This window comes from Hydra vulgaris, chromosome 09, assembly GCF_038396675.1.
Source record: "Hydra vulgaris chromosome 09, alternate assembly HydraT2T_AEP".
Taxonomy (NCBI): domain Eukaryota; kingdom Metazoa; phylum Cnidaria; class Hydrozoa; order Anthoathecata; family Hydridae; genus Hydra; species Hydra vulgaris.
Window position 1 is genome coordinate 33,744,920 of NC_088928.1, and position 17,382 is coordinate 33,762,301.

The window sequence follows — 17,382 nt, forward strand, 5'->3', positions numbered from 1 at the left end:
AATTTAAAATGTGGCAGGGATTTGGTCACTGACTCGAATTTAATCACTTTACCCTATGACGTCTCGTTCTAATTGACTTGAAATATTTGCACAATTTTTTTTAACCGTTATATTGGCTCCTTGCTATATGGCTACTAATTTAAATACACGAAATTTTTCACATTTTTTTAACAAAGCGCACACAGATTTTTATATCGATGAAAATGATGGAGTAAGTGTGAAAAAAAAAGTTATAAATAATTTGAAATATATTATAAAAATGCATAAATTATTTTCTTTTAACTACAAATAAATCTTTATCTACAATAGGAAGTGTATTAGAACTGATAAATAATATAATATATATTTTAAAAAAATGAATCAGTGTCGAGTAAAAACTCTCATTACACAACACATACCAGTGCGAAACATTTTATTTCTTCAACAGTTTATTATTTGTTTAATTCGTTAAAATGATGTTGATAAAAACGTTGGAACTTACTTCTAAATAGAAAGAAAAATTACTTGAAAATAACTGAATCACTTATAAATTTATATATCTCAAATATATTGAGCCTACCTTGGGTCCATTTGTCCTTAAAAAAAATTGTATAGAAAACAAATTTTCACTGGAGCCATAAGATATGTAATTAGTTGAAGTAGGAGTTGCTTCAATGCAGCTAGTTGTCCACCAGTTACTGCAACTTTTAAACGTCGTGTTATTAGCATCAAATAAATCCGGTTCAAGAGCTAAACATTTATATAACTATTGAACATTATATTAAAGAATACATCAATCAAACCATCATCATCAATCAAACCATCATCATCAATCAAACCATCATCATCAATCAAACCTAGATAAGTTTGATTGATTTGAGTATTTTTATTTTATAGCTAAAAATAATTAACTTATTTAAATTAATTGATTTAAACAAAAAAAGTAAGTGGTTTTGTGACGAGTTATGCGGGTCTTGTTGCGAAAGAGTTACGATGTTGTGTTGAAGAAAAGGGGAAGAGGGAAGGAGTCAAAACTGTTGAAAATTGCGTAACGAAATTTATGGACGACCTCCAGTCAAGTCATTAACTTCTATACAAAACCAAAAAATCTGGTTTTATTTTCCTCAACTGTATTAACTTTTTATAGAGCTGGTAATGGTAGAGCTGGTAATGGCAGAGCTGTTATATTTTTTATATAGAACTATAAACAGTGGCAATAAAATAAATAGCACAGATGTTCAATGCAATGATATATTTTCTAGAGATCTAAATTTTTGAGATCTAAACTTTTTTAGCCTAATAAAATATTATCTTTAAAAGATAAAATTACTGAGTAAGAAAATAAAGTAACTTGATTAAAAAAACAGTACAATCAATGATTTATAGGTACAGAATAATTTATCTACAATTAAATAGCGCACCTTGTACTTCATGGTGTACTGTACATGGTGTGCTATTTAAATTGTTTTGCATAATTTAAATAGGTTACCCTGTACAAAACTTTCATTTCGTCCTTTTGCTACAAAAATCATGAAATTCTTCGTATAAACAGTTAAGAAAAATATTATTTGAGGTTAGTTAATATTTAGTGGGGTATCCTTTTGAGTCAATAACTGTTTGACAACAATAGCCCATTGACGAGATCAATTTTTAGCATTGTTCAGCTTTAATTGCGTCCCAATCAGTCTTTATTTCAATTCAAAGTCCGTCTGTATTTGCTGCCGTCAACCGATTTATGTTTCTGACAACTTTCTACCACAAACTTTCTATCGGATTTAGGTCTGCCGATTGTGCAGGTTATTGTTGGGGATGACCAAATATATTGTTCTCCATCGGATCCAAAGCAATTAAACTTAGACTTGTCTTCTCTGGGAGTTGTCATTCGCTCTCGAGACTTGGATTTTTGTTGCCTTATGAACCAAAATGAACCAACCTAAGTAAAATATTAGCAATGAATTTAATACAAGGTCATCACAATCTTCGAGCTATTGTTCTTCAGAATTGTTCAGAATTGTTCTTTATATCGAAATGCATGTACTTGTTACTTGTACTTGTTACGAAAGATATCTGTTCCGTGTATACCGCGTCCCATTGTTGATAGATGAAAAAACTTTGCTCAACGATTTATTAAAATGAATTCAATGAATGAGCTCAATGAGTTCTTAAAATATTAAATAGAATGATTTTTTTTTTGATACAATACAAATATTTTTTTTTTAGGAAGAGTAGATGCACGCAATTAAAAATGACCGCAAAAATGTAAACATGACCGCTAAAATGTAAACACGACCGCTAAAATGTAAACACACATCGTTGATGCAATAAAAAATAACACCAGTTTCTATAAAATATAAAATTTTGTTTCAAAAAGTAAAAACAACTGGTCTAGCAACTAATTAAAGGTATCAATATTAACAACTTTATATATATATATATATATATATATATATATATATATATATATATATATATTTATATATATATATATATATATATATATATATATATATATATATATATATATATATATATATATATATATATATATATATAGACACACACACACTTACACACACACACACAAACACACACACACACCCACACACGCACACACACACACACACAAACACACACACATATATAATAACGCAGTACTACCCTAGTAGTACTACGTTATTATATATAAGTGTGCATCAATGGCATTTTAAATACGGGTACCAAACTTGTTTAACCTATTCATCACGAAAGTGTATAATTAATGTGTATCGAAATTCATATTGATGGTCAGAAAGTAATAACTTACTTTCTGACCATCAATATGGATTTCGATCTTCTCGTTCTACAGCTGATTTGCTAACAGTAATAACTGACAGGTTTTATCGTGCATTAGATAAAGGTGGAGAGGTTAAGGCCATCAATCTTGACATTTCAAAAGCTTTTGATAAATTTTGGCATGCTGGTCTTCTCCATAAGCTTTCTTCTTATGGTGTATCCGGCAACATTTTAAGATCATTGAATCCTTCCTTTCCAATCGTAGCATAAAAGTTGTCCTCGATGGACAACACTCTTCTTCTTATTCTGTAACTTCAGGGGTTCCTCAAGGTTCAATCCTTGGCCCTATACTCTTTTTAACTTACATTAATGATCTTCCAGATATTCTCACATCTAAGGTGGCATTGTTTGCTGATGATACTACCATTTATTCTTGTCGTGATATGAAACCATCACCCTCTGATTGCTTGGAGGGGGCATTTGTACTTGAAAAAGATCTCACTTCTGCTACAGCATGGGGCTCACAGTGGCTGGTGAACTTTAATTCAGATAAAACTCAATTTTTTCAGCCAATCGTTATCGCAATAATTTAGATCTTCCTATATTTATGAACGGTGATGTACTCGATAAGTCACCTACTCTTCATCTTCTAGGATTAACTCTTACTTCCTATCTTTCTTGGAAACCATATATCAAATCAGTTGCAAAATTAGCATCTGCTAAGGTTGCATCTCTTTATCGAGCTCGTCACTTTCTTACTTCGGATTCTATTCTCTATCTCTATAAATCTCAAATCCGGCCTTGTATGGAATACTGTTGTCATATCTGGGGCGGTTCTTCTAATGATGCCCTTTCTCTTTTAGACGGTGCAAAAACGCATTGTAAACATAGTTGGACCTGCTCTTGCAGACAACCTCCAACCATTATCACATCGTCGTAATGTTGTTTCTCTTTCTCTTTTCTATAAATACTATAATGGGCACTGCTCTAAAGAGCTAGCGTCTCTTGTGCCATCTACTATAATTCATTCTCGTGTTACTCGTCATTCAATTAAGTGTCATCCTTTTTCTGTGACTGTTCCTAAGTGCTCCAAAAACGCTTATTCGTCTAGTTTTTTTCCTCGAACATTAGCTCTTTGGAATTCGCTGCCTTCATCTTGCTTTAATGATTCATATAATTTGCAATCCTTTAAGTCGTCCGTCAATCGTTATCTTGCTCTACAATCTTCATCATTTCTCTTTCAGTAACTTCCAACTTTAATTAGTGGCTGCTTGCAGCCTTGTTGGAAGCGAAGATGTATAAAAAAAAAAATAATAATAATAATGTGTATAACCCATTTTCATTTTTGAATATTTTACCCTTTTTGCTGAAAATTACAAGTATACTCATAGTTGTCAGTCATTTATTTTCGAACTACAAGTATACTCGTAGTATACGATTGCTTAAAATTTACCAAGTACGAGAATACTTGAAGCAAGCTGGCATCAAGAGATTGCCATCTACAAGTAAACTCCTAGTTCTTCTAATTTAATTAATTCTTAATATGAGAACTGGATTAGAAAATTTTAATTCATATAAATTCTTTTGTTTTAGCTTCACTATTAATTTTCGAGAATCTAAATGTTGATAAAAATATAAAAAAAACTTAAAACAGATAAAAGTAAAGGATATATATTGTTCAATAGAAAGTATAGTGCAAGCCTATTCTTTTAAACAATATATTTTGAAATATTTGCCAACAAATAAAGAAGGCCTACTTTCACAAACAGCGCATTCATATATATTTTTTTAATTTTATTTTAGAGAGAACGCCACATGGTTTTTTTTTTTTTTTTTTTTTTGTTTTAATAATTTTTTTAATAATAGTTTTTAATAATAGTTTTAATTAAAAAAAAAACATTGGCAAATTTGATTCATAAAAAGGTGGTAGGTCATGATAAAAACATTTCATCGTTTGATGTTAGCAAATTCCTCATAAATTATACATAGTTTCAAAAATAGCCATTCACTATATACACTACCACCGGCAAATAATAAGAAAACTTCAGTTAGGAAAATCTTTTGCGCGTGCAAACTTGTAAGAGTTTGTTGTCCGTTTTAAGCAAATAGTTTCATGTAAAAACTAGTTTCACTTGCATTTAATGGGAATTGACTTTAAATTTAAATTTAACTTGACTTTAAATTTAAAATTAAAGTTAAACCCATTAAAGTTCAAGTTATGGTGACGATATTATTTTTAATAAGTTTAGTTCTTTGTGCTGTATCTATCAAAAGCAGTTTTTTAAATTTCTTTAGAGTTACAAGATATAGCTGGAGATTTTTGTTATCTTTTTGAATGGTTTGAATGAATGAATGAATGAATGGTTTGAATCGTACTTTTACGGGGCTTCGGCTAACCGAATATTTGGCGTTCGGCAAAATCACTATTAAGGACATCTCTAGTATTAAATACAAATATATCGAAGAGATTAAGAGCTAGTTTTTTATATCTTTTAATTGTCTTTCTACGATCCCATTTGATCAGCCTGATCTACCTTTGACATGCCATGATTGTCATATAGAATGTTTTATTTTTTTACTCACCTCTTCTGTTCGTCACTTCAACCAACTTTAACGAATGCATGTCGCTAATCATTAGTAATTCTTTTTTATCATTCTATTTAGCAACCACTAAACCTTTCCTGTCTCTGGCTATGAATTCTGGTCTGTCTTTGTTTTAGCTTTTACACATTTTTTTTTTTGAATAATGGTCATCTCTTAACGTACCACAAATTATGTTTTTTGATTTATTATGTGCTTTGATAGTTCAAAGGAATTGTAGTAGTTATCGGTATCCAGGTGATAATCTTTTCCCAGAAAGTTCTACATTAAATCTAAAACAATATTTCGGGAGTTGCCTCTTTAGAACAGATTTTTACTTTCACATTACCATCTGATTAGCAAAGCTCATACACCATGATACCATATTTATGTCTTCTTTTTTTTTTACATATTGCCTGAAAACGCGAGACATTCCTTTCTAAGCATTATTGATTCATCGATTAAAACATTTTTATCAAGACACTAGATGTTGTCCATTGTATTATTCAAGCGAATAAGAAGTCCAATAAATTTACCAAAACACCCACCACTCTTCACTGTCTACAAAATGCCAGAACCTTACCATTAGCTGAAATTGGTTTCGTGGTATTATTCTAGAGAAAAAGGGAAATCTATAGAGATTGTTCTTAGTCCAGTAGTTAAAAAATAATGACAATTTAACACATCCCATATAAAGAAAAATTCCAAGGAATTGATGTATATCTTCCACGTTTATTGGTTTCCAATCTTTAAAATTAGTTTATTCTGAGTCGACGTTGCTTATTAATTTTATGGAATGCGTAGCAATTAGTATCAAACACCATATTATTTTTAAGTTCACATGAAACAAATAGTTGTAAGAAATCAATTGGTTTTTTGTTCTCCTTGTAAATCCTCACGCCAGGATTGACAGTAAATCGAATTTATTTTACAATATTTGGTTTATTTTTCGATTGACATGAATTTCTGGATAGATTTGTTTCAGAATCTAAAACGTCAGGCTTAGAATTTCTTATGTTTCTTGTTTGTTGAGCTTCATTTCAAGTTAGTCTTAAGAGTATCTGTCAACTGACGTATATTACTTTTTTTAGCGTTATTGACATCAGATTCTGACTCTGATACAGTAAAGCTTGAAGACGAAGTAGTACAGCGGGCGGCCAAATTATGTGACACTTTTTTACTAGCTTTTAAGATTTTTTTTAATTATTGTTTTTAAATAGTGGCAATACCCTCAATCCCCCACATCTGTCAAAAAGTTAGCTTATTCCTCATTTAGCTGTCAGTTGTTGAAAAGTGTGGTTGGAGTTAGTTAAAAATTGAGTTTAATTATTCGTTTTTGGAACAATTTTTTTGCAAGTTTTTTGAGTTGAGGATTATCAAAGTGTAAGTATTGGTTAATAATTTAATTAGTTATAGTTATATAATAATAGTAAAATAATAATTCATTACTTTTGCTAATTTTAATGCATAAATCCTGATTCGTTACCATTCTCACATTCTTATTCGTACCATTCTTACTTCTCATTGATTTTTTTAATATGGGCATGTCTTCAGACTTAACATCAAGAAAATGTAAGGAAGTAAAAACCTTACTTCTTTATTCTACACATTCTCAGAGAAAAATAGCAGCAATTACTAGCGTTTCAAACTCAGTAGCGAACCAAATCAAAAGAAAAAATTGATACAAATGTGCCCCTAGAACCAGACCGTGTCGGCAGAAGTGGCAGAAAAAAGATCACTACTCCACGATATGACCGTAAAATCAAGGACATCTGTCTTAAAAACAAAAAAAAATCTGACTCAACTAGCTACAATGATAAACAATGAAGGAATCAACGTGTTCAAAAGAACGGTTTAGAGATGGTTGGTAAATAGAAATTGATGGGTCCTTGTCCACCCAAAAAACCACATTTAACTGAAGCCAAGGAAAAAAAGGCAACTGGGTAGGCTAGAAAGTAAATATGACTTATAATTTTGTAAGAGCCCTTAAAAACTATAGCTTTATATTTAAAAATATCTTTGTAACGTTTTCCAGATCTGCCTCTTGAAAGAGGCAACATTTCAAACTTTGGTAGATAAAAGCTCATTTGTCCTACGCCGCCTAGAGGAAAATTCTACCAGGATGCTTTATGAAAAAGATTGAACATTCTGTGAGTGTAGTGGTGTGATCTGTGATTTCATCTATGGGTATGGACTCCCTCTACATTGTGATAGGAACCATGAGGCAGTAGTAGTACAAGCTAATACTGGAAAACAGGCTCGTATCCTTGGTCCAAGAATGGTTCCCTGATAATAAAGAGTACATGTTCATGCATGACTTGGCACAGTGCCATAAAGCTAAGAGTGTTACAGCATTCCTAGCTAAAAAAAATGTGCGGGTTTTGCTTTGGCCGGTGAATTCAACTGACATGAACCCCAAAGAAAATCTATAAGAGTTCGCAAAACGGAAAATTTCTATGGAGATTGTTACAACCAAGCAAAAATTGATAGAGAAACCTTTATTAGAGAATGGAATAACAACCCCAGTCTCTAGGACAACGTCAAATTCTGCATAGTAAGCATGAAACGCTTACAACGCCTGAGAGCCGTTATTGTACCAAATGGTTGCATTACAAATTATTAAGATTATTACCTTATTTATTATTTTAAAACTTTTTATAAAAAAATAAATAGCTATGAAGAAGTAGTTACGTTGTTTTATATTCTAAATGAAGCCGCCTAATAACAGAAACCATAAAAAATAAGTAAGTAATACCTATTCACCCTATCCAAAAACGGTCCCAACCTCAATTTTGAGGACCAAAAAAACGACCGATGGAGCATTAATCTACAGGTATCAGGTATCACCAGATGTAAAAATTAAAATCTAATCTCTATGGCCAAAGGAGAAAAATACATTTAAAGTTTTATAGCACTTTGCGCTACTGATCGCACTTTGAGCCCCGTTGTAAATCTATATATTTTTTTCACTTTTGGGTTATGGAGTTTTTAAAAAATATCAAAAACTCTTTACATATATGTGTTGGCTATAACCTGACAAAAATTAGCTTTTTAACACTTGTGGTTTGTGTACAGGGACCTAAAGTATAGGGTATGGCACTAAAAACCTTTTTAAAAAGAGACAACGGATGCTTTACGTTTTTATTTTAACCTTATCATCGACTATGGAAGTTTCAAAATTTAATAGAATGAAGCCTTAATATGTATCTTTCAGGCAAAAAAATAGAAGCAAGATATCTTTTATCTGTGCAAAGATATAGCTCTTAAAGTAGGAATCTCGCCTTTGAAAAAACGGCGAGATTCCTACAAAATATAGCAGCTTTTTGTGGTTTTTATGCTTTTTAAAGATTCAAAGTTACATCAAATAATTAATTTAGTAACAATATCATGTGACTAGTGGATATTAGATTCTATGGTTGTTAGACTTCACATTTGTGTGTACTTTGTCTGCAAAAAGAGCGCTTTTTTTGTCCAAGTTTGTATAAAATATGGGGCAGAAAACACATAGTTAGAGGCATTTTTTCTAGTTGTCCTGAATTTAAAACATGTAAAAACCTCTTTATATTTTAGTTGTTAAACCCACAGGTTTGTTTTGTTGTTTTTGTTTAAAATGATTGACCAAATATTGGAAATACACACAATAATAACAACTTTTATAAACTTAAATAAGAAATATATCTTTACTGAAATGGATTTTAACAAGATAACAAACAAAAGAAAATCCCATTTAACCTTAATCTCCCATTGAAAAAACACATACATACAGAAATAAAATCAATCAATCAATCAACCAAAGTTATTAACAGGCTTAAGGCCCAATATAATAAATATACAATGGATAAAATAAAGTGGATTAGAATAAAACAAAGACTAACGCACTTGAATATAAATAAAACCCAAGGAAAAATAATGATAAAAAAAATAAATAAATAAAGATAAGAAATTAAACTGTTATAAGTATAACTCATCTCTCCATTTAAACATCAAAGGAGACTGCAAGAACCTGTCTGAGTTAACAAAAGCTTTTATGATGAGGTTCTCAATATACTGCAGCAATAATAGTGAGGAGTATTGTTGCTTGCGAATAACAACATTAAGTGAATGGGCACCATGTTTCACAAATAATTCACTAGCACTGTTCCATGGAGGCTTGTTTAATATCAAGCGAAGTGCATTATTATATGCAACCCATAGACGATGGAATGAGTTATTTCTCCTAAGACACCACAACTGACATTCATAGATTGGGCTGCAAAAGGCATTAAATAACATGATCTTTATTTGTATTTGTGTAGAGCTGAACTTTCTATGGATGAGATTAGCTTTAGCATACATAGAGCACACGTGTTTTAAAATATCTTTGTCATCCTGCATATCGTTTGAGATCAAATGACCCAGGTATTTATATTGACTAGTGTGTGTGAGAACCATGCCAGATAATGTGAAACAAGGGCTATTGGTAAGGGGGTTGTAAATTTTAAAAAACATTATTTGAGACTTAATATTGTTATAACTATATCATGTTTCGCAGCATAACTGGAGCATAAGTCAAGTAAGATCTGGAGACCTTTGGCTGATGATTGATTTCCTTTAAAAATGATTTCCTTTAAAAAAAATTACTTTATGGTAGTGTTATGGTGTTTAATACTTTTCTTCAAATTGCTGGTGAGATTTTTTTATTTAGTACTTGCAAAATAAGATATATACTTCTGATTAATTTTTTGTAAACTAATGATTTTTTATGAAACTATAAATAAATTTATATAGTAAACAAAAATTTCAGACAAGAATATTTCTTATCAACAAATGTTATAAGTATTTCTAGAATGAAATTCTAGAAATAACTGTTTAACTTTTTTAAAAAAAAAAGAATTATTTTAAAAATCGAATTCAAAGATGCTTGCTGTTATAGTCAATAACACATTTCAGTAACTAGCCTCCATAACCAGGGTGAACAGGGGTTTTTTTGTACCTAGCCCATTGAGCACTGAAAATTGAATGCAAGGTTTCTGTTGATTGCTCACTAAAAATGCCCAACGTGTACCCTTTAGAGCAATAAATTTAGGAACATAGTGGAACACTGCATGGGCTTTTGGGGTGACTGAAACTGGGAGATGAAGATATGAGTTTTTTAAGTCTTTGATATGTTGAACATATGCAGTATTTAATGTCCTTCCAAAACAGGAGCTAACAACACTCTTAAAATGTTGGAATGTTTTCACAAAATCAAGCATATGGTCTGCCTTTTCTCTTTCAATAATTCTTTGTAAAACATCCATATTCTTCAAAAGCTTATGACAATCATTTCCAACAAACTTTCCACCATGATAAGATTGTAATTTCAAATTGAGAAGTAATGGCCAATCTTTGCCTTTAGCCCATATCTTTAGCATTGATATGTAAAGATGATTTACAATTACAAGGAGAAAATAAAGTTCCATCGGAGGAATAAACTCAATAACTTGTTTGACATCTTCTTGGTCAAACAATGGGTTATGAATAACATTATGAAAATCCTTTTTCGCATATTTTTCCATTCTCTTTCTCAATGAATGCTTTGTATTGCATCCTAATGGATCTGAAGTTGCTTGGAGTTCCCTGTTCTTTGAGGTCACTAGATTTAACATCACACCAACAGCAAGAGTGTTTGCTTGAGTGAGACTGAATACCACAGATGATATTGGCTAACTTCATGTCATATGCAATAAAAAAAGGCATATCAATTATCCCAAATTAACATAAAATTTTTTTCACATTTTTATAAGTTTCTGAAACATTTTCAGCAACAGCAATAAGTAGTCGACGCTTGGCATTTGTTTCTTTTTTTTCTTCTACAGACAGTAAGCTTTTGTCATTTGAGGCTGAACTTGTTTTGACATTTTTTTGACATCCACCATTGGAGATAACACTCAACTTAAGGAAAGATCCTCCACCATCAATACCTAGTTTGATAAGAGGCGGTGAAGTGATGCTCTAACTCTGAGAATTGAGTTATAAAAATCCCTAAACTCTTGCAGTAAACAACCTTCGCCAAATAATCAGTTTTTGTTGATGGCCTAGTGAGATTTTGGAAACTTTGAATAAAATTTCAACCTTTTGACCAGCCATTCTAAAATTTTCCCTAAATTTTGTTTCAACAATTTTTAAATTAGTGGTCTTGTTTAATGTTTGTTCTATTAAAGTTGGTGAATTAAAATTATTACGTATACGTGGTAAAAGCCACGTAGATAAACGTGATGAAAGTCACGTATTCATTTATGGTTTTTAATGACTATTGTTGTTTTATAATTGTCATGGGAATTATAACTTTGTATTTATATACGATTTTTTGTAATAAAACAGAAGGTTGAAAAACGCTTAGTTGTTTTTAATATATGTATATAAACGAATACAAGAATGCAACAAGCTATTTCGGCCATTATGCCACCAGTATTTGATGGCAACCATCAACGGTTTATCCGTCAACTGCGAACATATATTGCAGCAGTGGACATTGACGAAGCAAAGAGAAAAACGATAACATTAACATGTTTGCCACCACAGATTTATTCTGCATTAGAAGATCTATTCTTGCTGGCATTCCCAGAAGACGATTCAATGACTTACGAAGAGATCGAGGAAAATATTATGAAGCTTTTTAAACCAAAGTCATCGTTAATACTACGCTTTGAATTTGCAACAATTAAAAAAGCAAGTAACGAGAGTGTGACGGAATTTTTACGACGGATTGCCAGAGCTGCTGAAGGATGCAAATTTACGGATAGAGATGACAGGATGCGCGACCAATTTATCACTGACTTTAACGATGGAGCTACGATCAAACGGCTATTACTGGAATCTGAAGAACTTACATTTGCAAAAGCTGTTGAGGTTGCTGTTACTTTGGAACGAGTGACTCAAGAAGCCCGACAGTTGGATGGTTCCGATAATGTGATGGTTGCAGCAACATCGCTACTTCCCCAAACTGGTTTTGCCGGAACAAATAAAATGACATGTTTTAATTGTGGGAAATTTGGATATAATGCACGGGACTGCGAGGCAAAAGGCAAGAACTGTTCACACAATCATCGAGCAAAAGACTGCATCAAACGATTGCAAGGTTTAAAAGGAAAAGGGAGAATTTGGAAATAATGGCATCCAGTATTCTCCCTGAAACAGCGTTGCCATCATTAAAAGTTAAAATAAACGGAATGTTCCGAACAGCATTAGTTGATTCTGGATGCTCAATTACAGTGGTTCATGCTGAATCTACACGTGGACTTGTTTCAAAAAGTGAAAAATGCATCACAACTTTGGGAGGAACTGTACAAGTACTAGGTGAAATGGTAATCAAATTAGAAATTGATGGAATATATTGGATGGTTAATTCGTTAATTGTAAAGGACAAACCATTCGGGTTTGATTTGATTTTTGGAATGGATGCTATTGAAAAATTCGGAGGAGCCGTAATCTATGTTGATAAAAACCGTACCGTCCGAATGTTAGCATGTGACACGGAAAAATGTGGCGCAAATTATATAAGTAAAGAAAACGAAAGGAACGAAATAAACGAAGAGAACGAAATAAACGAAGGGAACGAAGTAAACGAAGAGAACGAAGTAAACGAAGAGAACAAAATAAACGATGAGAAAGAAAGAAATACGGCAAAATGTGGGGCAAATTATATAAGAAGTAAAGAGAACGAAATAAACGAAAAAAACGAAATAAACGAAGAGAACGAAGTAAACGAAAAGAACGAAGTAAACGAAGAAAACAAAATAAACGAAGATAACGAAATAAACGAAGAGAAAGAAATAAACAAAAACAACGAAATAAAACATCAGGATTTCACGGCAAAGTTCGACGGGAAAAAGTGGACGGCATCATGGAACTGGAATAAAGAGCCCGCAATTAATAAAACGATCCGCGAATACAAGATGAGCGAAAAGCATGAAAGTAGTTACCGAAAAGAAATAAATGAATGGATCAACTCTGGCATACTTGTGCCATATAACGAGCAAGCATTGGGACCACCTAAAGTATTGATACCGCTCATGTGTGTTGTGCAAGAAAATAAAGGTAGAAAGATACGCCCAGTGGGAGACTTCCGCGCTCTCAACGAATTTGTAAATTGTCACACAGCAAATGCCGACGTTTGTCAAGAGAAACTTCGTCGTTGGAGGAAAATTGAAATTGCAAAAACTCTTGACCTTAAGAAAGCCTACCTTCAAATTCACATTGACAAAAAACTGTGGCCATATCAAACTGTGATTATATATGGGGAACGGTATTGTTTCACCAGAATGTGTTTTGGCATCAACGTGGCTCCAACAATAATGACTACAATTCTTCGTCACGTGCTCAATATGAATTCTACTGTGAAGAAAGCATGTGATAATTACATTGATGATATATTTGTCGATGAAAGTGTAGAAACAGCTGAAAATGTAGCGAAGCATCTTGAGAAATTTGGTTTGCAGTTTAAACCTCCAGAAGAGCTAGAAAAAGGACGTGTTTTAGGATTGAGAGTCGAACGAAATAAAAATGGGGAATTGATATGGAAGCGGAACAATATAGTACAATTCGAATCTTCAAATGCAGTCACACGATCACAGCTTTTTAGCAATTTAGGTAAACTTATTGGACATTACCTGGTCGCAGGAAGTTTGCGTTTACAAGCTTCATACATCAAACGATTAGCTGGAAATATTCCATGGAATGAGTATGTTTCTGATGATTGCAAAGAAAAAATGAATGAGTTGCTTCACCGTTTGGAAAAAGAGGACTCGGATGGTGGGAAATGGCTGGTACCAGTGAATAAAAAAAGCTGAGCTTTACTGTGATGCATCGTCCATAGGACTGGGTGTATTTTTTCTAATTGGAGGAATCGTTATTGAAGATGCAGCATGGCTACGACCAACGAGTGATACGCACCATATTAATATAAGTGAACTAGATTCGATACTTCGAGGGTTAAATTTAGCCAGTAAATGGAAAATAAAAGAACTTACAGTATACAGCGATAGCAAGAGCACCGTGGAATGGTTAAACGCAGTTTTAAAAGAAGAATATCGCGTAAAGACTCGGGGAATTTCTCAACTGCTAGTACAATGACGGCTGAATACGATAAAGGAAATAGCAAAAGATATTAAGATTATTGTACAATGGATTACGTCTGAACTAAATCTGGCCGATCGACTTTCACGAATCCCTCAAAAATGGTGCAGAACAGTGTGTGCAACCGGAATAATCCAACAGAAAGACATATGGAAAGTTCACTCAATTGGTCATTTTGGTGTCGATCGAACATTGCAACTTTGTTTACGAAACAACCAGAATGTATCACGTAAGGAGGTTTCAGCAGTAATTGCAAGTTGTAACCAGTGCAACTAACTTTTGCATTTTTTCAAATGCAAATAACTAAAAAAATAATAATATACCAAGATATTTATATTTTTAAAGGAAAGCAAACTTCTTCATTGTAACCTAGATGATTTTTAATCAGACCACTCTACCAACATGCACTAATGTAACCAGCTAAAGTTTTCATCGGAAATCAGTCTTTATCATATAACGAATTATCTTTATAAAGAATATACTTTAGATTTAGACTTTTACACTTGATACTTTTAGTCACACATTTCATACACATGGATTTCATACATAGTCACACACGCATTTTATACATGGTCACACACGCATTTCATGCCATGAAAAACTCAAGAATATATAAATGGTTATAAATGATTCACTATAAATGATTCACCAATTACTGATAGAAAGCAGTTTATATCTTTAAACGATGGCCTACATACAAATAAACTTACAATATTATATAGGATGGTACAAAGTTCAATAATCTATTAATTGAAAATCTAATGATTTTCAATCGATAGTTTTTTATTCAATATAGCTTAAATTCATAGAGCTATTTCATTCAAAATAGTTTAAAAACTATTTTGAATGTAAAAACTCATTGCTTCATCCAGAGTGGCCACTCAAATTTAAAAATGAAATTCCATGACTTTTAATAAATTTAGATATTTTACTCTATTTGCAGATTAAGAAGAAAATTACGCTTTTTAATATTTTGCAAGAAGATATATATATTTTTTCTAAAAATATTTTTGAAATTTTAAAAAAATAAATAAATAAAATGTAATGGAACAGAACATAACTTTAATCTAAATATTTCAGTTTTCTGAATAACAAATGACTAAAAATATAACATTTTTGTGCAAGAATTAATGATATCAAACTTTTTTTTGCAAGATTAAATTGATGCAGATAAAAATTTTGAACAAAAATATGTAAAAAAAAGAAAAATAATTACTTTACTCTAAAATTAAACGTCCTTTCAAGGTATGAAATCTTAAAAATTAAAAAAATCAACTAGAAAAACCACTAGAATGATCACAAAAGTGATGATTATTCAACTTTAAAAAAAAGTAACAAATTTTCAGAACGCTGGTTATGCTTTGCTTCAATTGATAAAAACAAAACCAGTTATTTTTAATAATTTTTTTTTTAAATACTATTTATGTTAAAGACTTTCTTTGAGCATTTAGCAACTGCTTTTGTGTCATATTAGTAACCACTTGCTTTCCAGTTTACTTTGGATTCCTTATAGGAGAAAGCAGGTTGGAACAACCTTTGAAAGAAACAAAATGTTCACAAATATGAAAACCTTAATGATAACATTGGAGATAATCAGAATACTTCTTCTTCGTAAACTTTCTAAAAACCTTACCTAATGAAATACTAAACATAGCATTTTTATGTAAATAAACAGGAAAAAAACTTACATCCTTTTGAATCATATGTTTCATAGCTAAACAAATAGTCATCTATACTTGAGCTAACGGTAACATTGTAATACATTGAACTAAATGATATATCTTCAAATATAAAATATTCAACTCTCATATCTGTAAAAAATGTACTTGTTATTTGATTAATATTTTTTAAACCAATCCATTGTTGGTTTATTAGACCAAATCCATTCTCATAAGCCTCATAACTTTTATCCCAAAAACTTGATTCCCAGGTAGAAAAACGAGTCATCATTGGGATCCAGATTCCTGTAAAAGTTTAGAATACAATATAAATGCTGATAAACTCATTCATGCCTGTACTTTAACTACAGTTAAAGCAATTCCCAATAAAAATTTAACATATGAAATTTTATCTTCAATATTAGTTTTTATTGGCCAGATGCATTATGCGACGATGTAAAATTTGCAACTTTTTGATTACGTATACAGGAAAAAATGCCTTGTGTAACAAAGATAAATATCTCAAAATTCTATAAATTTATATAAAATACAGGGTGTAAACTTAATTTCTGACCCCCTATATCTCGGTTTAAAAATACAGTATTTCAACACATACCATTTTATTACTGTCTTATCAATTTAATTAGACAAAGAATATATGTTAATAGTCAGTAATCAGTATTTTGTCCATTTCTTTCTATGCATTGGGTAATTCTCCTTGGCAGACATTCTACTAGGCGAAAACACTCTTCTTGCGTAATGGCAGCCCACTCCTGTTCAACACGTCTGATCAACTGTTCACGATTACGAGGTCGAGGATTGTGTAAAACACTGTCCTGGAGTCTTGACCAAATATGTTCGATGACATCTAAGTCGGGCGAGTTGCCAGGCCAGTCGGTCCACACTGCTGGAAAGTCTCTGTTGATCACATTCATTGTTGCTCTTGCCGTGTGGCAAGTTGCTCCATCTTGCATCAGAATAACTTTATTTCTCACAGGAAAGATGGTCTTATCATCAGCTGCACGTTTGTACACAGGTAGAATAATATCACGGTAATATTTTCCATCAACAGTTTTATTTTGCTCAACAACAACCAGATCAGTTTTGCCATATCGAGAAATGCCGCCGGCGATCATAATCTTGAGACCGAATTTCGGACGTCGAACATAAGGTATTGACTCTGGTGTTGCTGTACGTACTCTTTGATTTTGACGGTTTGGAGCCGGATATAATTCAATTGGACTCTCATCAGTCCACAATACGTGAGCTCGTTTCACTTTACCATCCGGTGAGTCAT

General features: G+C 32.0%; 1 protein-coding gene across 3 annotated transcripts in view; it reads right to left on the bottom strand.

The window, feature by feature from the left end:
• Positions 1–233: 233 nt before the first annotated feature.
• The window catches only part of LOC105843664 (uncharacterized), an 84,094-nt gene continuing 66,945 nt past the window's right edge, over positions 234–17,382 (bottom strand). For 2 of the 3 annotated variants that reach the window (XM_065805456.1, XM_065805455.1), the window contains exons 7-9: positions 16,116–16,391; positions 560–729; positions 234–483 (exon numbers count right to left, since the gene is read on the bottom strand). In XM_065805456.1, the coding sequence (XP_065661528.1) occupies positions 478–483; positions 560–729; positions 16,116–16,391 (452 nt within the window). In that variant the 3' untranslated portion in view covers positions 234–477. Of the gene's footprint in view, positions 484–559; positions 730–15,816; positions 15,962–16,115; positions 16,392–17,382 lie in introns of those variants that run through there. The other variant, XM_065805457.1, reaches the window with a different exon arrangement.